Below are 25,724 nucleotides of genomic sequence, written 5' to 3' on the forward strand. Positions count from 1 at the left end.
GATGTCAATGTGTGCTATGAAGTTTTATTGCATTTAGTTTCATGGAAGACAGTGTTTGTGATGAGAAGACCAAGTGCACAAGTCTTCAGTAGTAGATGACTATTACTGTTGCTGTTTCCAACTCCATTTCTCCCAAGGATTCCCTGCCATGTCTGATAAACTGAGCCAACTCTAGCATTAAAGTCACCCAGAATTATGTTTATCCTCTTTTTTGTACACTGATGATAAAGGCCTCTATATCATCATAAAATTTTTCTTTAACTTCTTCAGCATTTGTCATGGAGGGATCATAGACACTGATGATGGTGGCATCATAGCATTTTCCTGGAAGTGGCAATCTCATTGTCATAAGCCTGTCTATTGACATTGTCATGAGCCACAGGTCTTTGAGGAATGGTTATGAATGATGTCTTTTGTTGTGTGGGCAAATTGGACTTCAGTGAGGTAGAGCTGCTCAAAGTCATCCATCTCACTCTCTCCTCCAAAGTCATCATGATCCACATAGCAAGATAGAGTCAAGATAACTGTTGAAGGCTCTAGATGCAGTGGATGATCTGAGCATCTTCCATGTCTAACCAAGTTCTAAGCACTCCATAGAACTTGCTTCAACTGGTTTCATGGCTGTTGGAATTATTCTCTTCCATTCCACCAGTGGAAAACTTCACATGCTTGGGTAGACACATACACACACACACACACACACACACACACACACACCTCATTGATGAGCTTGAGTCCTTGGTTACTTAGCCCACTTGCTGAAATGATTTACCAGGGTATGGCTGCTGTGCATTCTACAGCTTATTGGAGCCATAGTTGAAAATTAGGTGGCTCAGATGTTCATCAAAGGTGGAAAGCAACCCTGAAGATGGCTTGACAACTCTCACATCAAGGTACTAGTCTTCCTTGAACACACCCTAAGTTGAAGTCAATCAATGAGTTCCTAGCTGAAGTTTCAACTGAAGAAGAGGCTTTGAATGTCATCCATCTCCTTTCAAGTGGCAATGCACCTGGTATTGATTCTATTCCATTTGAGATCTACAAGGTGGGGGCTCCATGGCTCATCCAAAAACTGATTGAAATTTTCCAGGGTATATGGCATGAAAAGGTTATCTCTGAAGAATTCAAGGATGCCTCCACTGTCCTTCTCTGAAAAGGGATTACATCATCCTCTAACATAGGAGAATTTCTCTTTTAGTCATTGCTGGTAAGATTCTTGCCAGAGTCTTTCTCAATAGGCTGATCCTTCACCTGGGAGATGGTCAGTTTGGCTTCAGAAAGGGCCAAGGAAAAGTTGATATAGTAATTGCTGCCTGACAACTCCAGGAAAAATGCCAGTAACAGAACAGGGGTCTGTATATAACATTTGTAGATGTGACCAAGACTTTGATACCATCAGTCTCAAGGGTTTATGGAAAATTATGGCAAAATTTGGTTGCCTGGAAAAGTTCATCAACATTGTACATCAATTTCATATCAGCATGGTTTCCATTCAACTAAATGAATTAAAACTTCATAGCAAACACTGACGTCTACTAGACTATGTGACTGCAAGGAGAAGAGACAGCTAGGATGTGAGAGTGACAAAGGCAATGTGTGGTGCAGAGTGCTGATCTGATCATAGACTCATCCTCTCTAAGCTAAATATTCACAGTCTACCAAAGGCCTCAAGTAGTAGACATATAGTAGTAGACAATGCAGACATAGTAGACAATGTAGACATAGTAGACAGTGCTCTCAAAATTTCCCAGTCACCAATGGAATGAAACAACGATGTGCCCTTGCTCCCATAGTTTTTAGCACGATGTTTTCAGCCATGTTATCAAGCACTTTCAGTGAGGATGAATGTGGCCTCAAGGTCAGCTACCACACTGACAAATTCTTCAACTTGAAAAGGCTTCAAGCCAAGATCAAAGTGGAAGGAGTGCTGGTGCATGATTTTCTGCTTGCAGAAGATTGTGCACTCAAAGCAGCCTCTGAAGCTGAGATGCAGCAAAGTATTCTGAGAAAGCAAAGATTCTCTGATGCTTGTGCTAATTTTGATCTAACAGTTAACACCAAGAAAACACAGGTGCTTCATCAGCCAGCACCACACCATCCATATGTTGAACCATAGATTACAGCAAATGTAGGAGTTTTGAGTAGCGTGGTCAAGTTCACTTATCTTAGCAGTGTCCTTTCCAGGGAGGTACACAATGACAATGAGGTTGGTACATGAATTTCCAGAGCTAGCTCAGTATTTAGGAAGTTCCAAAAGAAAATTTCCAAAAGAAAGTTCCAAAAGATGTATTAGACTGACTACCAAACTGAACATCTACAGAGTCATTGTGCTGACCTCATTGCTGGATAGTCTACAGTGCCATGTCGGGAAACTGAATCACTTTCATTTAAATTGTTTTAGGAAGATTCTAAAGATCACCTGGCAGGAGAAGATACTGGACACTGAAATCTTTTCTCAAGCTAAACTACCAACATTACTACAGTATGCAAGTACAATGGAATGGACATGTTGTTTAGAATGCCAGATACACGTTTGCCAAAAATACCATTTTAAGGAGAACTCACACAGGTCAAGCACTCACAAGGGGGTCAGAAGAAGTGATATACTGAGACACCCTGAAAGTCTCATTGAAGAACTTTAGAGTTGATTGAACATGATGGGAGATACTGGCACAGGACCACCCAGCATGGTGTGCCCTCATCAGTGGGGGTGCTGCACTCTATGAGGAAGGCAGAATTGAAGCAGTTCAAAGGAAATGCACCATACATAAGTTAAGAGGTGTTCACATTTGTGAAGCTCATATTATTCTGATCAGCCACAGTTGGATACACTGTAATTGTCTCAAACATAATGATGTCATTTTGGTCTTCTTCAATAACAAAGAACAAGAACCAACCAAACCAACCAACCAAATGCTATATCCCTAAAATGAGATCTCTTTGAAATTAAAAATTATACATTCATAAAATTTTAAAACCCCAATTATAAGACACATGAGTTTTTAAAAAGGCAGATCTAGATGAACATAGATGAACAGAGCTATTGGACACACACACACATACACTTGTATGTATAAATATAATATATATTTGCAAAAAAAATACAAGTATTATGAAAGGGACTTCCCCCATATGGAAGAGGTTGTAGGACTTGCTTTTAGAAAGGCATGATGATGATGTCTAATGGAAAGACTCTGGAGAGTTCAAAAGCATTCTCTAACTGGTTTGGTTTTGCTAACCACATAGTGAAAAAGAGTCTCTGATTAGCTATAGAACCAGAAGTGAGAAGTCTTCAAAATAACACTGGTCTATTCAGGAACTGTCTCTCAATTTAGACTCTCTCCACGTTGCGGGCACTGGAGAAGGAAAACAAACTGCTAAGGATATCCTGGTGACCCAAAGACCTCAGACTCTTTCTCATCTGGAATCAAAATCAAACCAAGAGCAGGAAGCTCTGCTGTAATTTCTGTCTCTGTTATGTCTAATCCATTTCTAAATAAAAGATATTGGAGATTGGTATGATTTGGTAAGCCTGTTTTTGCAGACAAAGATTTCAGCATTGAGGTTCTGAGAAACCATCTTCAGGACCCAACCCAACAGTAGACTGAGGCTCAGATTCATCCAATCATTTGCTACATTTGAACATCATCTTGGTGGAACCAATGCTGTGTAGATACTGAGTTAGTTTGGAGCTCACTCTCTTCAGATACAGTATCCAGGCACTGGAAAGAAATGTTTGAAGTAGTCTTGCTTTGTCTTTGAAGAAAATACTCCTTAATAAAAGAAATAAATGGACTAGCCATTCATAATTGAGAATTAACAGTGGGAGTACTATATTGAAATGAGAGTATAAGTCAATAGAGAAAGTATACCTCCAAACCCCTCAAGGGCACTCCCAGAATACTATGAAAAAGATAAATCCTTCTTTATTCTGAAGTTCAAAGTCTTCATTATATATACATTCACATGTGTGTATATGTATATTATCTACATATTTATAGATAATATATTATTGTGTACCATATATTAATATATAGTTGCTTATTATATATAATTATATGCACAAGATATATATGCCATACCTATTAAATATAACCAACAGGCATGAATATATATGTATGTATGTATATAGATATTCATTCCTACACATCCACATATGCACATACAATCCAGTCATGTTACATTAGATTATTTTCATCTAGCAACACTGAATAATCCTTTGTATCTTTGTAATAATACTTTCTACCTTCATGTATGATAGTTTTCCTAAAAAATAAGTACTTAAAATTAAAGGTTAACAGTTTTCAGCATCAATATGTATCTATGTTATAACCTCCACCTTCACATACTTTAAAGATTCTTTGATTGGGAAGGGAAGAATTAGTAAATTAATATGAGAGATGTTTGTTTCACGCTAAAGATGACACTTTACTAAGATTGTAAAGAGGAGACAATTATGAATAAAAAAATCAGTGTCAGTTTAAATTTCTATTACCAACTATACTCACTTGTTACATTGGATTGACACTCTCTCAGTAAACTAAAGTTATGACTTCTTGACAGTAAAAGAGAATGTACTTCAATTTTCTAAGTATGTATTAATTAAACAACACTACAATTAAACACAATTCTCAGCTTTTATTCCATCTTTTCACTGAATGATGGTATTCAAAAAGGCTTAGGGTCTTCCTTAAACTAAGAAATCATTTGCAATTGTGTGATGAAAAAGAAGGTGATCTAAGGCTGAAATTAATTAACTTGCTCATGGCTCTTCCTTATTTGTGTTCTTATTGAACTATTCCTTATTTATTTCAAAGATGGACTTTTTAGCCAAACCACATATGCCCTCACATATATTATAACAACAACAAGAACTTCTATATACTACTTTGCAGTATGCAAAGTGCTTTATAAATATCATCTAATTCCCTACAAAACCCTAGATATTGTTATTATTATTATTATTATTATCTTATTTTACAAATGGGGAAACTGGGACAGAGATTGTGACTTGCCCAGGTACACATAAGCTAGTAAATGTCTAAGGCAGGATTCTGATTCAGGTTTTCCAATTTCTAAGACCAGTGCTCTATCCAGTGAGCAACCTAGCTGCCTCCTTACATAAACAATATGATATGTGAACACCCAGAGGCAGCTAGGAAGATGTGAGTTCAAATGAGAACACATACTTCCTAACTAGCAAGTCATTCAATTTCTATTTACCTTAATCCACTGAAGAAGGAAATGGCAAACCACTCCAATATCTTTACCAAGAAAACCCCATGGACAGCATTAGTCTCTATGGACTGAACAACAGCAACATTCCACCAACACCTCCTACATATGGATATGAAGGTAAAATACTGACCACTGGATTTTGTTACCAATTCTGCCACCAGTTTCCTGGGTAAGTGTGGTCAAGTCCCACTCTGTTCTTCAGCTTCCTTTCTCATTAAAGTATTAGAGACTGAGAGCTAGAAGTGAATTTAGAATTTATCTATGCTAATCTTATCACTTTATAGTTGCCAGAACTGAGGCTCAGAGAAATTGGAGCCTGCCTAAGATCATAACAGCTCATAAATGGCAGAACCAGGATTTTTGAGTCATATCTCCTAACTACCAGTGCAGAAGTAGACTTATTATGAAAAGAAATGATCAACTATTTTTGAGTGACTTCTATATACCCAGAAGAGTTATAAAAAAAAAATCAGACATAGACTTTATACTCAAGCAGTTGTCTCTGGAAGTAGTGAGATCTATAGCACTCAAAGTCTTTGAACAGAGGCTGAATGATCAATCATCTGGAAGTTGTACAATGGGGTTCATCAATTAGTCCATCAACAAACTGTTATTAAGAGCCTCCTTTGCACTCTCAAAGTCTCTCTGAAGAACTTTGTACTTGATTGTGTAACATGGAAGATGCTAGCACAGACCCACCTATCATGGTGTGCCTGCATCAAAGAAAGCACTGTGAATGAGTGAAGCAGAATTGCAGTAGCTAAAACAAAATGTGAGTTTCATAGATTTAGAGACATCTCCACTACAAATGTTCATATAGAATATTCATAATTTCCTATCTGGGGGCACGTTCCAAGTTCATATTGGTCCTATCAGTCACAGCCAAATGAACTATACCTTTGACTCCAAAATAGTGATGTCATTTTGGTCTTCTTCGAGAGCAAAAGAAAACAACCAACCCAACAAGAGAGAACCTACACTGGTGTTTACTAGATCCTATATTGTCTTTAGAGATAAAAAGATAAGGTAATAGTCTTTTTATCTGAGAACTTATGAATTCTATCCTGAGAGTCATATAAAAGTATATCTAAAATAAATGCCAGGTAGTTAGAGGAGGGCACTAGTATTTATAGGGAAAGGGGATGAGGGTAGAGATCAGAAAAAAGGTTTCACATAGAAAGTGATTCTTAAAACTGTTTTGAAGGGCTGGAGAGATTCTATGAGAAAGAGGTGAGGACAATGCACATTCTGGGCATAGAGGACAGTCAGGCACAGTGACAGAAGATGTGAGGAACAGAGAGGACAGTTTGGATCCAGGGAGCCACTGGAGTTTATAAAGAAGTGACCCAGGAAAATTTTTAGAAACTGTTAAGGATGAATTGGAGTGGGAAGACACTTGAGGCAGGGCAACCAGTTATGATTCAGGCTAGAGGTGATGAGGACCTGAACTAGGATGGTAGCTGTATGAGTGAATAGAGAGAAGGGAGCATACATGAGAAATATTGGGAAGTTAGCAATTACACAATTTGACACCTGAGTCTTTGTGTGTGTGTGTGTGTGTGTGTGTGTGTGTGTGTGTGTGTGTGTGTGTGGTGGGGGGAGTGAATGGCAATTGAGAATAGGTATTGGATTCAACAAAGACTTAATATGTCATATACAAAATTAAGACTATATTATTCTAAAACTGCTCTGCCCTTTTCAGTGTCACAATATGTATAAATTTACTCTTCCCAAAAAGCAACTTTTTAAATATTTAAAACCAAATAGAAAACTTGATTAAGCAAAGAAGAAAGACTTAGATACTTTGAAATCAACCTATTTTTCCACTTCTCCCTGGAAACATGTAGATCACCAAGAACCCCTGTCCATACTACTTGGTGAGACTTGGTATCAGGCAATTCTACACAGGGAACAGCAGGTTGATAGCATTCTACAACATTCAATGCGTCCACAAATGGAGTTGAAACACTACAGTTATGACAGGCTATAGTGTCTATGCTCTCAATCTGGATCTGATTCTGATAGGTTTCATAACTTCTTGTCTAAGGTCACATCAGCAGCAGATTCCAATTTTAATTGGTAAGGCTACCATGAAGCAATGGGCTCTATCCTTCCCATATCAGCAGCATCTCTGTCTCTGTTTACTAGGTTTTTAGTTGCCATTTGTCATTCTCATTTGAAAGTATTTTTTGGTTTAACTTTGTATATACTTTGAGGATGTACGTGTTATATTCTCCACCCACTCCAAGAATGTAAAGCTCCTTCAGTCTAGAGAATATTTTGTTTTCTATCCTTGTATCCACAAAGTTTACTATAGTGTCTTATACATAGTAAACACAATTACATATTTGTTGTATTGATTTGAATTTATTTGAATCTTGGATCTTCCACTAAAATCAAGGAATCTCAGAGTTGTGAGGAACCACATTTAAGATGTGATCCAACCCAAACGTAACTAGAAACTCTGGAATGGAGATGCAGCTGTTGACCCCAAGCAGTCAACAAAGCTTCAGAGTGCCTCCTGAAACAAATTAAAATATTAATTAGGAAATGTTTAACAAAATATATGAAAATGAAATACAGCATACATAATGCTTATTTGATTGGCTTCTGTTTGGCATACAATAGTATGCCTTACAATATCCCTCACAATTGTCCTCAAGACTCAAAGACCACCCAAGGCAGTCCAGTCTACTTTTGTATATAAGTATGATTTATAAAAAGTCTTCCCTTAAGTTAAAATCTGCCTTTGCAATTTCCATCTGTATACCTGTTACCTTAGACAGTCAAATCCTTTTCTAAGTATCAGTTTTATTATCCATAAAAAGGATTGAGTTGGACCAGTTGGTTCAAGCTTCTGACACCATCAATCAACAGAAATTGTTCCAAAGTACTAATAATGTCTTAATTACCAAATTGAATGGTCTTTTCTCAACCCTCATCCTTGTTGACTCTGAAGTACTTGTCACATTTAATTATCTTCTCTTGCTAGATACTTTCTCTTCTTTGAATTTTCCTGATTCTTTGAATTTTCCTGATACTACTTCTCTTTCCTATATGACTACATCCTGTTGGTTTCTTTTGATAGCTTATCATCCATATCAAACACAGACTGCAGATGCACTGAGAAGGCTGCTGTCTTGGGTGCTCTTCTTTTCTTTCTACATGATCCCACTTGAATTCATCACTCTTATATTTTCAATTATCATTTCTCTGCAGATATCTCCCAGATTATGTATCCAACCCAAAATCTCTTTCCTGAAGTTCAATTCCACATTACCCCCTGCCTATTAGACATTTTGAAAAGAATATCTTACTGGCATATCAAACTCAACACATCCAAAATACTTTTCCAGTGAACACACCTCTCTTTTCTCTGTTTCTGTTGAGGGTAACATCATTCTATTAGTCACTGGGGTTCACATCCTCCTCATAATGATCGATCCTCCATTCTCACTCTCATCTAATCAGTTGTCAAATTTTAATGTTTCTCACTCTTGCATATGCCCCTTCCTCCCCCACTCACAACTCTTTCTGGCTTTCTTCACCTATTATCAAACTATTGCAAAATCCTCCTAATTGGTTTCCCCAGATTTCTAACTTTCTACCATTGCTCAACCCCCATCCATCTGCAATCCATCTTTTAGACAAAATAATCTTCCTAAAGTTCAGATCTGACCACATCAATAAATTTAATTGGCTTGCTATTATCTCTAAGATAAAATATAAACTTCTCTCTTTGGTATTTAAAAATTTAATACCTTCATTTTATCCTACCTTTGCATATATTATATATTGATATTATACATTATTTCCTTTCAGTGCATTCTATGATCCATACCTTGTGGCCTTCTTTATACAAAATACTCCCATCTCCCTGCATTTGAATTGATTCTCCCCACCCATCTCCACCCCTCATGCCTAGAATTGTGTCCTCTACTTGGCATCTCTTTTATTTTTAAAGATTCAATTCAAGTGTCACCTTCTGCATGAGAACTTTCTTAGTTCTGTCAGCTGCTAGTGTCTCCCTCTAACTCCCCTTAAGCTTTATGTACAGGCTATACATACATACATATAATATATATATATATATATATATATATATCTTCACCAGAATATAAAATCCAACTATTCTGTAAGAATTCATGAAGGGGAGGACTTCAGAAAAGCCTGGAAAGACTTATATTAACTGACGCTGAGTGAAGTGAGCAGAACCAGAAAAACATTGTTCACATTAACAACAACATTGTGTGATGATCAGTTATGTTGGACTTAGTTCTTCTCAGCAGTACGATAAACAGACAATTCCAAAAGGACTTGTGATGGAAAATACTATCCATGTCCAATCAAAGAATTATGGATTCTGAATGTCAATCAAAGCATATTATTTTTCAATTTTTAAAATTTGTTTTATGCTTTGTTTTTCTCCTCTCATGCTTTTCCCTTTTGTTCTGATTCTCCTTTCATAATAGGACTAACATGGAAATATATTTAACATATTTATACATTTACAAAATATATGTAATTACTTGCTTTCAAGGGGAATGGAGAGGAAAGGGAGGGAAGGAGAAAATGGGGAACTCAAAACCCTACAAAAATTGAATGTGGAAAACTATCTTTACTTGTGGTTGTAAAAGTAAATCAATTTAAAAAAAATTACAAGAGCAAAGAAGAGAAGAGCAAAAATCTTCAAAGAAAGAATTAACCCACTTTAAAATTAGGTTTAAAGATGAATCTGCCCTTAGGCAAATGATTATAGCCCCAGCAGGGGCTGGTCAAAGGTCCAGCTATCACTTCTAGATGACTAGGGCTTTGGAGTCTGGGATATTTCCCAGATTAAGTGTTAGGGTTCTGAGGGTAGGAAAGAAATGGAAAGGAAATGGTAGAAAGGGTGGTCACAGAGTGAGGGTAAAACTAAAATGGAGATGGGAAGAGTAAAGCAAGGAGAAGCAGGCTATTCTGAGAACTCTCTTGTTTCTTATATTATGTTTTCTCCCTAGCTTTCTTCTCTTCCTTTCCTCCCCTACCTTCACTCCTCCTAAACTCTTAAAATACAGTAAACTTTCACTTACCCAAAATGTAAAATCTACTATACAGGATTATAAGATTATGGAAGCATAGAATCTAAGCAAGAAGGAAATGAAGATATTATCTAATCCAATCCTATCATTTTCCAGAGATACTGAGACCCAGAGAGATGTCTGAGTTGACACAGATAGCACATTATCAGTTTATCTCTAACCCCATGTAGCTGATTTCCTCTGCTTCTGAATGTGTGCTCAAGGAATCATAGAATCACGAGATCACCAGTCTTGAGTTTGAAGATAATTTAAATCAACACCCTAAATTTATAAGTGACTAAAGTAAATCCCAGAGGGGGAAACAATTTGCCTGAGTGAACAGCAAAGATGGAACTAAAATTCAAGTTTCTTACCCACCAATCTCTCAACATTCTCTCTGAATCAAAATGGTAGCTCTTGATTAGTCCAAATAAAAAAAGTAAAAACTGATGCAAACTAGTAATAAAGTGTCCTTAGCAAATTGTAAGAAGAGTGATTGATGGAACTGCTACAAAATCATGCAAATTAATTTTAAAACCAAAATAACTTTTGTAGAATTGATACCACTGCTCTTCTTCATTCATTGAGGAAGCAATAATTGAATCTCGGTCTTTGTATACTTTCTGTAAATCCCAAGTAGGTCTTCACTCTCATGATGTTTTCTCCATAATTATCATTTTGGTGCCACCAATCTAAACTTCTTTCACAATTTTTGAGAATTTTTCCTTTGATATTTGACAATGATGGCTGACTCATAGAATAAGGTTAAGAGACCTTAGAGGCCATTAAATCTAACCTATACTTCATTAAGACTAGTAACAAAGTGCCATCCAGGCTCCACTTGAAAACATTCTATGACTTCCTAAGATAGACAATTTCACTTTTTTTATTTACCTCTATTAGGATTTTTTTCTTTATACCAAACCTAAAATTTTTAACCATTTCTTCTAGTTCTACTAACTTGGCCTTTAAAGGACAATCCTGAAAATATTTTAAGTCAACTAACATGCCCTCCCCTCCAAAAAATCTCTTCTTCTCCAGAATGAAACACTCAAAGTCTCCAATACCGTTCAACATTCTCTGGATGTTGGTAATTAATTTCTGATACGTGTTCCAAACAAAATGCAAGACTTAAAATGTGTTCTAACCATGGCAAAACATAGTAGAATGATCACTTTCTATATATAAAATATCTTTCTTAATGCACTTTAAAATTATTTTAGATGTTTTACCTATCAAGTCACATTGTTAACATATTGAACTTGCAGTTCGCTATGTGTCCCAAACCTTTTGTATATGAACAGAATTCTAACCATCCTTCCACATCCTAAAATTTTGGAATTGATTTTTAAACCCAACTACAGAATTTTATATTTACCCCTATTAACTTTTACCTTATTAGAGTCAAACTATTTCTGGATCTCTTGAGATCTTTGAGCCTAATTCTCTTTTTCAAGTTTTAGTGCTGGCAATGGATAGATAGCATTATTAACATTTCTATTATCTAGGTTTATTGTATTTTTATTTATTCTGTTAAACATTTCCCAATTATATTACTGATTCTAGTAGCACTAAGAGTTTTGTAAACTTGGGCAGCAAATTTGACACTTATTTGAAAGTCAGCCTTCCTACATTCTCTTTATCTTCAAATATAAACAATTATTCCATCTGTATCTTTATTAATATTTTAAATAATATAATAATATTAAACAACACAATTACAAGATTAACCCCTGGAGCACTCAACTAGAGACCCCCTTCAGAGTCAGAATTTGTCATATACTGACTTCTCTTTGGACAGAAGAATGGAGTCAATTCTGAATAATGGATAGAAGATAAAGAGATTATATTTAAGTTCAAGGCAAGGAAAATTTTTCTAACAATTAGAATTATCACAAAATAAAATTATAGACCTCATTGGAGGTCTTCAGGCAAAAGCTTTATGACTATTGTCCTAAATATTGTAGAAGTGAGCCATATTCAAATATTGGTTAGTTCCTTCTATCCTTGAGGTTCTATGATTCTGTGGATTCAAGTAATTATACTATTGTTTCAGATTGGATGACCCATAGACATATTTGACATTTGGATAATAATAGTCTCGTTTTTACAGAAGCAGAATAAGAAAAAATAGACACCATGCTACAGAAAAGTTGTACAAGTTACATACAAGTTGTATAAGAAAGTGTTCCAGGTCCCCAAGAGTGCAAAATAATGGAATGAATGTGAAACTCCGGAATTGAGTTTATTAGATTATCCTTCCATTAAAATCCTGGCTATTGGAAAGGTTATCGAAACAGTAAAGAATTTTTCTGTCTTTATGATGTAATAGGAAGCATGGATTTGGAAATTTAAGAGACCGGGTGGTCATTTGATCCAACCAGCTAATGCTTCTGATAAAGAAAAATGAACCCCAGTCAAATCAAGTCTCAGACACTTACTAGCTATGTGACCCTGGGCAAGTTATTTAACCTCAGTTGCCATAGTTTCTTCATTTGTAAAATAACATCTATCTCCCAGGGTTGTTGTGAGGATCAAATGAGATAATAATTATAAATAAAGTACTCAGCATAGTGCCAAGCAATTCATTGCTATGTAAATACTATCAACATCATCCTTATTATTATCTTTGTTATCTTACGTACCACTTCTCTATACTACTTTAAAGAGAACAAAGATAATGGAAAGAGATCAGATAGGAAATAAGAAGACATGGCTTCAAATTTCTGCTCTGTCACTTGTAACCTGACTTTTCTGGTCCTCAGCTTCCTCACCTATAAGATGAAGAATACTTAGTTTACTCAAGTTATGAGTCAAAGGCTTCTTTAAACTGGAAGGAAACATCATTCTGAACTATTTGCAAATAGGTCATCCAATATTCTATAGATAGTGTCAATACACAAGGGAAATCTTATAGCTGATGCACAAGGAAATCTCTTTCCATGTGAAATAAGCAAAAAAGACTTGGGAAGAATAAGTCATCTCCACTGCCTCCTATAGGATTCCTACGTAGACAAAAGAAACAAAAACATGGATGATGTATAACAGAATTCATATACTTAGCTTGTGAGAAAAAGAAAACTGGAAGACTGAGAGGTGAATTCATGGCAATCGGTTTCAAGAAAAATGGATCCCCATTTCCTTTAAGGATAAAATAGAAAAAAAAAATAGGCTCAAAGTATGAAGTAGTCGAAGAACGATGGGATCCAGAGATCTGAATTAAATTTATAATTCCATTATTAATTAGTGTCAGGTCTTTGAGCAAACTACTTAACTTCTCTGGTCAGTTTCCAGCAAAATGAGGAGATTAGACTAGGTAAGCTCTAAGGTCCCTCCAATTCCAGTTTTTTGCATTTAAACAAGTCAAAAGGTCTGGGTTCAATTCCTTGCTCTGCTAATTAGTCCCTAAGCATGCTATATAATTTCTTCATCTGTTAAAAATGAGAGACTTATACTAAATTATTCTAAAATTCTATCCAGTAATGACACACTTGCATATGAAGAGAGATTGATCTCAGAACTAAGGCAGAGTTAATTCTGGATCATGTAGAAGTAGATATTTTCCCTGATCCTCAAGACTTCTTAAAGCTCTTCAAAAGAGCAGAAATTATGCACCAAAAAATAAGAAAGTTCAGCAGTCTCCATATTCTAGGACACAGAATTCCAAAAGTTGGACACACACACACACACACACACACACACACACACACACACACACACGGAACCTAAACTCACTTGGCACCCTCTCCCCTTCCTCCATATCTCACCCTACCAGTCATGAGACAGCACTTGCAGACCCAAGGACAATACATTCTTTATCAAAATCCACTCTTACAGCCCTGTCCTCTTCCCTCTTTCTAGTGCTAGGGAGACCTGACAACAGACTATAAGTTTTCTTAGACCTTGGCAATCAACTTGGCCACTATCCTTCAGAAATAAAAAGCTTCTGGAGGTGGCAACCTGGAAGCATTGATGTTTTGAAATTCTGAACTGCTAGTGCCAAGGAAAACAAGCTCTGAACTGCTGTTCCAAACCAAAGAACCAAGGAATAGGAGGAGTGAGACAGGTCACCAATTCAGAACATTGAGCATGTGAGGAGGTTGTATAGCATTCCATCAAGTCTAAAGAAAAAAGCACAGCACCTGTTAGAGTCAATTCTGTCACCCCAAAGTCACTTGATGCAAAACCCTAGGGACTGAAATACTTTGAGATCCTGCTCTCCAGGAAAACAAAATCAGAGGGGAGGGATTCAGAAAATGGATGATAAGAGAAATGCAAGTAGGAGACAAAGTACTGAAGATTTTAGGAGGAAGAAAACTCAAAGATCTTGAACTTAATGAATGAATTAACAGGAAATGAATTAATGAATTAACAGGAAAAACAGTAATGACAGAAAGAAATATAGACTCCAGATTGACTAAATGACTCTAGGCTTCTATGATTAAATCCTGCAAAATATGGGGAAAATAATCTAACATTTGATGAGAAAAAGGCCCTTTGGAATTTGGTGAAACCATGGTTTAAAAGAGAAATGAAGACTGAAAGCAAAATTTGTATCCTGCATAGCAAAAATATTGAATAGAATAGGAAAACTTAAATCTAAGACACACAGTGATTAAATTTAACAAGTAAATCCAGAAACAATTTCTGTAAACCTTTGGAAAAGAGATGATAAAAGGATATTCAAATACAAGACTATTCCATGCCCATTTTTTTAAAAAGGAGGAAGGAGGCAAAAAAAAAAGAGGAGGAAGGAATGGAAGAATGTGTTCCAAAGAGCAATGAAGCTCAGCATGAAGCCTACAGTGGCCGAACCTGTAAACTTGAGTTTGAACATACAGGACAAAAGAGAATGTTCAATAATAAGAAAGAGTTTGAAGCATTTTTAGAAAGTACATCTTTATGCAACTACACTTAGCAAATAAAATAGTAAATTAAAAAAAAAACAGAACTTAGGAGATCATTTACCTCTCAAACACTCCAAACAACAGAGATGCAAGTAGAATGAATAAATGCAGCAGAACACAGTGACAACTGGTAAGAAACTTCTTTATAAAAGTACATAAGGAAGCAGGGATAAAAGTGGGTGTTTGATCAAATGACAATAAAGAAATGGACAAAAGGACAGAAAAAATAGACAGAACCTGATAACACTCTACCTTCAAGTGAATCAGTACTTTTTTTGCATGGATATATATTAAACCATGGGAAGTACATAAAAGGGAGGGGAATAAAGAGAGAAATTAGTCATGTACAGAGATCAAATCAGGGGCTAGCAATGAGGGTAATGTGACTTTTGTTCCAGCAAAAGATGGGTCTAAAAGTGAATAGGAGGAGAGACTGAAAAGAATGGGGGCAGAAACATTTTATTTTGGAGATGGAAATGCAATCCACTGATGAATACTTTTAGGAGTGGAGAGAGATGGTCAGTGGAGGAAGATAAGGGCTTCAAACTGGATATGATGCTTAGAAAGTCTTCTTATCCTGGTGGGGAGTAGTTGGCACCTGGAGGGGTGATAGAGCATGGACATAGGCAAGATATTTCCATGGGGGGTGGGTGGGAGAGGTTAACAAGAAAGAATATTGATGGCGAGCTATACAATTAGAAAATAGAGCAAGGAAAGATCTTACAATGGAGAAATATCCTCCTGACTCCTCCAATAAATGGCATTATTTTATAAATGAGGCACAGTGGAAAAGAGGAATCCAAGGAACAAGTCCTTCAAGACGGTGACAAAAACGTCTAGAGAGGAAAGTATCAAATGGTTATCTTGAAAACTGATTGCATGAAGAATATGGAGAAAGGAGACCAGATAACTGTAAAGGTCATGAATCAGAGAATAAAGATCTAAAAAGAGATAATGAAGAGACTAAGAGAAGTCCTTTTTGCAAAAAGGTAAAAAACAAATTTAAAAACTCATGAATAGACTAGCTGAAGGGGACAGAAAAAAGTAGACTATCACACAAGTGGTGATTAGAGATGAAAGGAAGAGAATTAGTAGGAGTGGGACCACCTTAAAAAATGATTCAAGTAAAGTTACTGTTTTTGCATCAGGGGAGGAAACTTGAAACTGAAAAACTTCTGCACAGTTAACATTAATACATCTAGCATAAGAAAGGAAGTGGTTGGATTAGAAAAAATATTTTTATCAAATTTCTCTGACAACAATTTGATAATCATGATACATAAACAGTATGACTATTAGTCATTCTCCCAATAGATAAATAATCAGAGATTATGAACAAAGAGTTCTCAAAAGAGCTTCAAAGTATTCACAACAAAATGAAAAAAAAAATGCTCCAAACAACCCTGAGGTTTTATGTTATACTCTATATATTAGCAAAAAATGACTCAATAATGGCAAGTGAATGTTGATGAGATCATGGGAAGATAGGTCCACTAATACATTATTGGTAGAGCTATGAAATGGTATGACCATTTTGGTAGGCAATTTGGAATCAAGCAAATAAATGACCAAAATGCCCATAATCTTTGAACCAGAGATTCCAGACCTGAGTTTATATTCCAAGGAAGGCTTTAATAGGGGGAAAAAAAGTCCACAAAAACTCTAAGAATATTTATAAGAGTACTTTTTATGATATTTAAGAATTGGAAGCTAAGTAGATGATCTTTAATCAGAGAATTCCTAAAAAAAATCTATGATACATGAATGTGATAGAATATTACCATGCTATAAGAAATTTTATCTATATATATATATATATATATATATATATGATAGTTATACAGAAGTATGGAAAGATATATTTGAAATGATAAGCAGTTAAAAAGAGTGAGAAAACAATATACACAGAAACTACAACAATGTAAGCAAAAGGAATAATGACACATCAAAAGTAAATAAATAAATAAATAAATAGATAAATAGATAGATAAATAAATGAATAAATGAAAATTGAACGAACAAAATTATAAAGATCAAGTGGACTCAAATGAATAGAAATGAGAAGAAAATTTTAACCTTCTCCTTTGTGGAGGCTCACAGGTGTTCCACAAATTTCAAACTTTTTCAGTGTTAGTTATGCTGACTTTTTTTTGTTTTTCTACTCCCAAAAAGCCCACTATATATGTTATATGTTTCTGAGAGGGGGGAGAAGGAAGGAATACAAAGGATACTAAGGAAATGTAAAAAACAGAAAATGTTGATTAAATACTTATTTTGAAAAAAGAAGCAAGGCAGAGATTTCTGATTTAACAATTGTGTAAGTAGGTTACCTTGAGATTGTGGAAATTGCTCTTGATAAAAGGGCAAATATATTCTGTAAGAGGATCATACAATCATAAGACTACAAGCTAGGAAGGACTTGGAGATCATGTTTTCAGAGCACTTCATTTTGTATCCCAAGAAACAAAGAGATGGAGTATCTTACCAAGGTCACACTTTTAATACATTAATACATTCAAATTAATAGCATTCAAATACAGGACTTGTGACTCTAAATCCAGTGCAGTTTCCATAACAATCATGTGTTAGATGTTGCCAGTGAGCAGGCAAAGGCATGCATGTGACCTGAAAGTTCCCTTTACAGAAGGATTATATTCCCTCTACCAAAAATCACATGTCATCATTAATAGAAAAGCAGCAAACATATTTGCACTTTACACTAAAATATAATGTTTGTTTCCAACTATCTTGGTGATTATATATTGTTGGGCTGTTCAGTTGTTTGTTTTTTCCTTTTTTGTATTTTTCTTCTGCTACTGTATAGTAGGGAATATAATGTGATGTAAAAAAATTTTCTCTTTACACAATATTGTGGAAAGAAGAGAAAATCAAATCCCCTCCTGGATGAAACTGAAGTGTTGTATTTGATAAATATCACCTAGTCAAGAATTCTCTGAAAAATTGCATTTGCTGTGAATCCATTAGGGAAGTATGACAAATGCTCATGGTGAGAGAGAGAGAGAGAATGACCTTGAACTTTAGTGTTTGTATGGGGAGATTATTACAATAATAGAAATAGGAAAGTAAGGGATAATGATATCTCACTTTTATATGGCACTTCAATCCTGTGTTGTTGGGAGAATAAGTATTATTAACCTACTTGGCAGATTAAGACATCAGGGCTTCGAAAGGGTCATCTTGTAGAAAAGCAGTCAGACATAGAGATGAAAGGGAGACCTTCATGGTGATCTAGTCAAATCCCATTTTTGTATGAGAAAACTGAGATCCAGAACACTTAAATGACTTGCCCAAGATTTCAAAGAAGTAAAGTTAGAATTTAATACCAGATTCTTTTACTACAAATATATACTGATCAATATATCATCAGTAAAATGGAATTACTCATACTTTACTCCCTATTTCAATGGCAGCTAGGTGATTGAAGGGAAAAGAGCACTGGCCTTGAAATTAGAAGGATGGGAGTTTGAATATGACCTCAGACACCTGACACTTACTAGCTATGTGATCTTGGGCAAGTCTCCTAACCCAGATTGCCTTGAATTCAGGGCCATTTCCAGTCATTTTGATTCATGTCTGGTTCCTGGATTCAGATGACTCTTGAGGAGAAAGTAAGTTTCATGATTTAACACAGCACCCACTCACTCAAATCTAATTCATGTGCTTGCCATGGCATCAACTCCTGGATGTTACGGCCTTCTTTGAGAACAAAGGACAAATATCATCACTCCCTATTTCACAAAGGTTTTATGAGGTTATCACTTGGAAAACCTTAAAGTACAATATAAATATGAGCTTAGTTGTTTAGAAGTTTTAGTTGCGTTTGACTTTGTGACTCTATGGTTTTCTTAGCAAAGATATTATATAGGTTCTATGTCTTCTTTTCCAGCTCATTTTACAAATGAGGAAACTGCAGTAAGCAGGATTAAGTGACTTGCCCAGGATCATAACAGTTAGTAAGTGTCTGAAGCCAAATTTGTACTCAGGTCTTCCTGACTCTGGATCTGCCAGCCCTATCCATTTCAACAACTAGCCACGCTTAAATGTGAGTTATCATTATTATTAACAATGCTCATGGATCAAATACCAGTGGGAGGTTGTTCTGACTCAGTCTTCCCCATCATGAAAAAATAACTTTTAAAACCAAGGGTAAGCCCACACCATTCAACTCAAAGCAACTGACCAAAGTATGCATTACATTTTAAAAAAAAATTTTTTGTTAGCTTAAAAAGAAAAACATGCCTAGAAACTGTTCATTATGGTACATTTTGATTCAATAGGAAATGGACTGAACTATAGGTCAAAAGAGTTAGGTTTAAGTCTCAGCCAAACCATCTGTGTGATCTTGGACAAGTCATTTCTTTGATGTCTCTATAAATTAAGGATTGGGACTTTTCTAAAGCCTCATGCTACCAGTAAGATCAAGCACTTGTTAATGATCTATCATTTTCTACATGCGATTCTGTTTTTGCCAATAATGTTTTTGTAGGTGTAACAACTCCTAGAGAGAACACAGAGTTGATCTCACTCTTATTTGTGCTCCCTGGGGGCCGACCACAGAGTATAGCTGTCACTTGTTGATAATGATACCGTGGGAGAACAGAATCCTTCAACGTGTTTAAAGAATTGTTAACCCATTTTCCTCACTTTGTCTATTTCACTTGGTACAACGTCCTTTCATCAAATTAGATATTTTTTACCCATAATTCCCAGGGTCAGTATAAAAATACTCAACTTGCTTTTAAATCTGGTCTCCATAGCAATTCTTTTGCTAAACCAGTTTTAAACCCCCTGGAGGGGGTTAGGGGTTGGTTCCTTTCTCCTTGAAAAAGAGTAAGGCAGTCATCATCAGCAAGAATACACCAGTCATTCACTGGGACTAGGTAAAGCAAAGAACAGCTCAGAAGTGGCCATTAGCCCTCATAGTTCAAAATTGTGGATTGTGATTAATCCATTTATCTGTGATTCAAATGAGGGCCCCACAGTAGGAGTCAGTAATTGCCAGATCTTGAAAAGGAGTATGAATAACCAAAGAGTTTTCATTCATTCATTGTGTTACCCTGGGCAGCTCTGATCATATTCAACAATTCCACTCAATTCTGCAAATAATGATTAAGTGCCTATCTTCTCTAGAGCTCTGTGCTAGGTCTAGGGGAGGAGACACACAAAAACGGAGTAAAACTAGATATCTCTGGTGCTTTCTGTCTCCTCATCTTGAGTGTACATTTGGTCAGGGGAGAGGACAGCAGGGTTTAGTGAAGAAATTGACTTGAAGTCAGAGGATCAGCATTATGTTCTGTTTATGAGATCTTAGGCAAGTCCCTTACAGCTCTGGGTTTTCCTTCTTTTTCTAAATATTCTTTAAGGTCTCTATCAGCTCCAAATTTGGGTGGTTTGGATGAAAAATGTAATTTAAATAAAGTCTTGAGGAGTTGAGGCCTGGAAAAAAAAAGAGTAATAGCTCACATTTATATTTGAGGGAAGTAGACTTGCTATTTCTACAGCGAAAGAAATTTCTCTTATAGAAAATTCCTTTGTGGTGAATATTAGCAATTCCTTTGTAATTTAGCACCCTACACTCAAATTAAGAAATCATTTGACTTGCCTACCCAGCCAGTCTTCTTCAGAGACTAAACTTGAATCCAGGTCAACCAGACTCCCAGAACAGCACTTCTATCTACTATATCGTACTGCTTTGAATTTACATAGTGATTTTATTTTCTACAAAGTATTTTACAAACAATTCTGCCAGTTAAATAGAAGTGATATTACCCCCATTTTACAAGTATAACAAAAGAAGGCTCTAAGAGATTTTAAGTGGCTTGTCCAAGGTCACATAAGAGTGTCAAAGCCAAATTTAGGATTCAAATATAAGTCAACTATGTACAATTCTAGCTCATTTAAACTTGCCCATTATGGCATGGAAAAGTCATATAAAAACTAATTCTCAATCTCCTGGCTAAGTAATCAGATAAGGATTCTAAGATGAAATTGTTGGTATTTTAATTCTTCAGTTTCTCCTCTTTGTACCAGAGTTATATTTAGCTGTATCACTTACTAAAGACTATTAATTCCCTTTATCCTTGAAATAACTTTGATAGGTGGGTAGTTAAAAATATTATTCTTCCAATTTTGCAAATGGAGAAACTAAAATTAGGAGAATGAGATTCGGAGACAGTGAGTTGCCCAAGGTCACAAAGAGCTAAGAATCCAAATCCATGTCTCCAAACTTAAAGTCCAGAGTTTTACTACTTTAGAGTGGCCTTTCACCACCCCCTCTCCATTAATTCACTTTCTTTCTTTCTTGCCCTCCCACTCCTTTCAACTCTTCCTCTCTCTTCAGATTCTCCCCTACAGCTCCTCCTCCTGATCTATTTCCATTCACTCTAGTCACCCTTTAAAAACACATTCACAGACCCCACCCACTCCGCAGGAACTCACAACAAGCCATCGAAATTGCATTTGGGAAATTCTTGCTTCAGACCCAACTCATTAGAAAGATAACTAGTTAGCTCTTGGATCGTGACCAAGTGCCCAACATGAGCCATTCGTTCTATGCTTATAAAAAAAAAAAGAAGACAGTTTGCCACTAGTCAATAGAAGGTGACAAGAACTGAACCCTCTGATTCGAATCCACTGGAGCTTGCTCCAGCCCTGGTTGCCCCGTCAACCCATCAACCCCTGGCACTGGGGTACATCAGTGATCTGCTGGCTCTATGCAGAAGATGCTGTTTTCATCCAAGCCTTAAGTAAAGCCAGCATGTGCTACTGAAGAGAAAGGCGCACAATTTTTTGGGGGGGGGAGGGGAAGGGTGGGGGAACAGGGAAGGAGAGGGAGATGGAAGGGACAGAGGGAAGGGAAGGGAAGGGAAGGAGAGAAAAGAGAGAGAGGAGGGAGTAAAAATAGCCGGGCTCCTCTTGTAACCCCTAACTAAGGTGGGCTGTTGCTTTTGTGTCAGCTACCCAATGCAGACTGCGGAAATCGGAGCCGTTGTCGCCCTTTCCCAGCCAGACATTGCGCATCCAGGATGGGGAGGTGGAGAGAGTTTACATAGAAGCGGAAACTTTATTTTAAAAACAAAACGAGGAGAGGCGGGAAGGTTGGTGGCAGTAGCTTCTGAGAATTTCTTTCTCAGGCATCCTGACGTCCCCCCCATTCTCTTTGCGCACCGCCCCGCCTCCTCTGCCCCCACTCCCCTCCCAGCCGCCTGTTGGAGGCTGGGTCCCGCTACGTGCCTGGCTGGCCCACACTTTCCAGAGGTGCAGTCCCGGGCTCTGCGCTATTTATAGAAACCTCTGCTACAAATGTCAGGAAGACAAGGGTGGGCAAGCAGAGAGTCGGAGCTTTAAAGGGCTAGTAACGGAGCCAACGGATCTTTGCTTCCTTGATGTAGGAAACAGAGGGCATACATGAAGGATCATTCCGACCATTTAGCAGGTGGAGCGTTTGGTAAATTCATTATCTGAGGATTTAGGGGTTGAGGAGAGAGAAAAGGGTTCGTATCCTAGAGTCTACCCTGCACGAAGACCTTATTACTGACAAACCTCCCAGCTGCATTCATGCACCTCCCCCCACCTCCCACATTTCAGCCCCCGGAGCGTGTGTATTTCGAGACAGACGATTCCCGGATACATACTGCTTTGGGTATCTTTCAGAGAAAAAAAGGGTTTTTGCGTCCCTTGCAGTCTCTTGGGAGAAATCTAGATGGGTGTTCTACCTAGGACTGCTGCGGGTGTTAAGGAACAAGAGATATAGGGATAAGAGGGGGAGATAAAGAAATAGTTCTCTCATTCTCTTCCCCACCCCTGCCTGTGCCTTTGGGTAGCAAAATGTGAAATGTGAGGCAGTCCGACTGAATTACGGGCTATTAATAGAATCTGGAGTTTTGTTTTGTTTTGTTTTTCTTTTTCCGGCCGGTAAGTAAAGGAGCAGTCTTCACACTCAAATTACTTTGGTTATGCCGCGCTTTTCTAGGAAGCTAACGCTATTCATGACCACAGGTGCCTTAATGCCCCTTAACTCATTATAAAGATGTGAAGGTCAGCGATGCTCGCCACTCGAGCTAGGAACTGCTTGTAGGGAGAAATCGCAGGCCGAGGAGGGTTGGTTCATAAGGGAAGACTAACGCTCCGGGTCGACTTAAAGGTAAAATTAAGAGGAGTAGAAGAGGCGGCGAGTGGGAGCGAGTTAGGGCCTTAATCAAGAACAAAGACAGAACTGCATAGAGGCAGGGGACATCGGTCCCAAGCGTTTATGGAGTCTATAGCTGCGGTCACAAACTATCTCCCAGCCCCCAAGTTCCTGGGAACTGCAGGTCTGCTGTCCCTGGTACTGAAGAGAGAGGCTCCACTCTAGCTCTAACCCACTATCACTCCCATTTACAGAGGCACTTTAGACCAATACCGAATTACAGACTTGTAATCCTTCCAGCCCGGCTCTGAATGGGAAGGACCTGTCTGTGGTCCTGAAGTAGTATCCAGAGTATTCAGTTCCGGCGGCAGGACTGTTGGTGAGGACCTAAGAACCCAGAATTGATAAATCGAAAGATAGCTCGACCACCACAAGCAGGGAGAAACTGATTACTTGATTTTTCATCCCGCCTTGCCTCCCCCCCCAAAAAAAAACAGATGCAGAGCCCAGAGAAAGAGAAGAGAAAGAACTGCAGAGAACTGCAAAGCCAGAAGGAAGAGGATGGAGAGCTTGCAAGCTAATGGTATAAGAGGGTGATAACTGCTTCTTTGCATTTTTTCAAGGGGGAGGGGGACTGGTACATGCACTGACTCGCTTTTCTCTTATCCCTCCTCCTACCCCAGAGAGAGAGAGAGAGAGAGAGAGAGAGAGAGAGAGAGAGAGAGAAGAGAGGAGAGAGAGAGAGAGAGAGAGAGAGAGAGAGAGAGAGAGAGAGAGAGAGAGAGAGAGAGAGAGAGAGAGAGCAACAGCAGAAGAAGCAAGCAGGATGGAGCTAGGGAAAGTTTGGCACTTGAAACGGAGCAGCGGTAGTGGTAGCAGCAGCAGCGGCAGCGGCAGCGGCAGCAGCAGCAGCAGCGTAGTGGTTCCAGATCTGAGCGGCCGGGGTCGCCAAGGACCTTGGCTCTCTCGCCTCCTTACCTCGGTGTTCTCGGCAGCGTTCTCCGCCATTTTCCTCCTTAGGAGCAGGCAGCGGGAAGAGTGTTTCATGCCCATAAGAGCCAGCAAGGGGTTGGAGATTTATAGATAGTAGAGAAAGGGAGAGCTGATGTGGCTTTAAAAATAAGGGCCCCTAAAAGCCCCACCCCAAAACAAACCCCAAATCTAAACTGTTTCTGGAGCATACACGGGATAAAAATCAATCACGGTTGAGTCTTTTCAGCAGTCTCCACTTTCTTTTATTTTCCTCCCTTCTCATTTGCTTCTGATTCCTTCACACATTTTCAAGTTCTTCTCTTGCATCCCCACCCCCCACCCCCACCCAGCCCCACTCCACACACGCTGCGGGTTTGCTTAAGGAGGTAGCCTCAGATGCACAGCTGCTTCTCGCCCCGCTTCTGGGGAAGTACAGCAGCCCAAAGGCAGCCAGCAACTCCTCTTAACTTCTGCAGCTCGACTGAGCTAAGCAACACCCCTTTCTCCTTGCGTCTTCTCGGGGGCTGAGCTGGGTGAGTGGGGGTGGGGTGGGAGGTGGAAGTGGTGAAGGCAGGCCACGAGGGCACCGAGAAGCAGCGGGGCAGGGTCTGGTCGCCCCCTAATCTTTTGCCCTTGTTCCCGCCTCCCCCGGTTTTCTTGTTTCTCTCTGCCTAAAGAAACACGCCTAGGCTCTCTGGAAAACTTGCGCTGGAGGCGAGGACATAGCTCAGCAGACTCGGACTCTTCCCTGCTATAGAGCTGGAGATATCAGCAATCTCGGGCACTGGACTCGTGTCTGGCTCTCGGAGTTGAACGAATATCCTCTTCTAGATGGAAAAAGATATGCAGGGGGCGGGAGAGGGAGAATCTACCCCGCCCCAACAACCCCCCCCCCGTTCCCCCCTTCCCCAAATCTACACTGAATTACAACTAGGGGGACAGAAAAGGGAAGAATTGGTTTGTAGCTTCTTTTTTGTCCCTTCTCTATCCAAGGCTGATGGGGTCCTTACCACTATAAAACCAAGAGGAAGGTACTACGGGGTAAAAGCCTCGGGATGGGGGTGGGGAGAGTTACAGAAGGAAGTTTAAATATAAATTCCCTTGCCTCTCATCTCCGAGCCCTGCTCCACACACACGCACACAACCTCTCCAATAGACTTCTTAGATACCCCTCCTCAATAAACACACACACACACACACACTCTTCCCCATTCTCCTCGCTGCCATCCCCTCCAAGATTTCGGAATCTTTTTCCCCCCTGGGAGAAAGGGAGGGTATCGTACACCAATTATATTCTCTTGTTCATTTTGAAAGGAGTATGGGCAAAAGAGTGTGCATCATTATACAATGCATTACAGTCTTCACTTTTAAAATATCTTTCCATATCACAAGCCATCT

The 25,724-nt window shown here is 38.2% G+C and overlaps 1 protein-coding gene across 1 annotated transcript in view; it reads right to left on the reverse strand.

The window, feature by feature from the left end:
* PRMT8 (protein arginine methyltransferase 8) overlaps nt 1–24,484 on the reverse strand; it is a 166,909-nt gene extending 142,425 nt beyond the window's left edge. Inside the window, exon 1 of the mRNA XM_074195191.1 lies at nt 24,333–24,484. Within this exon, the coding sequence (XP_074051292.1) occupies nt 24,333–24,407 (75 nt within the window). The 5' untranslated portion in view covers nt 24,408–24,484. The remainder of the gene's footprint in view (nt 1–24,332) is intronic.
* Between the last annotated feature and the right edge of the window lie 1,240 nt (nt 24,485–25,724).

Source organism: Macrotis lagotis, chromosome 7 (assembly GCF_037893015.1).
Source record: "Macrotis lagotis isolate mMagLag1 chromosome 7, bilby.v1.9.chrom.fasta, whole genome shotgun sequence".
NCBI classification, from domain to species: domain Eukaryota; kingdom Metazoa; phylum Chordata; class Mammalia; order Peramelemorphia; family Peramelidae; genus Macrotis; species Macrotis lagotis.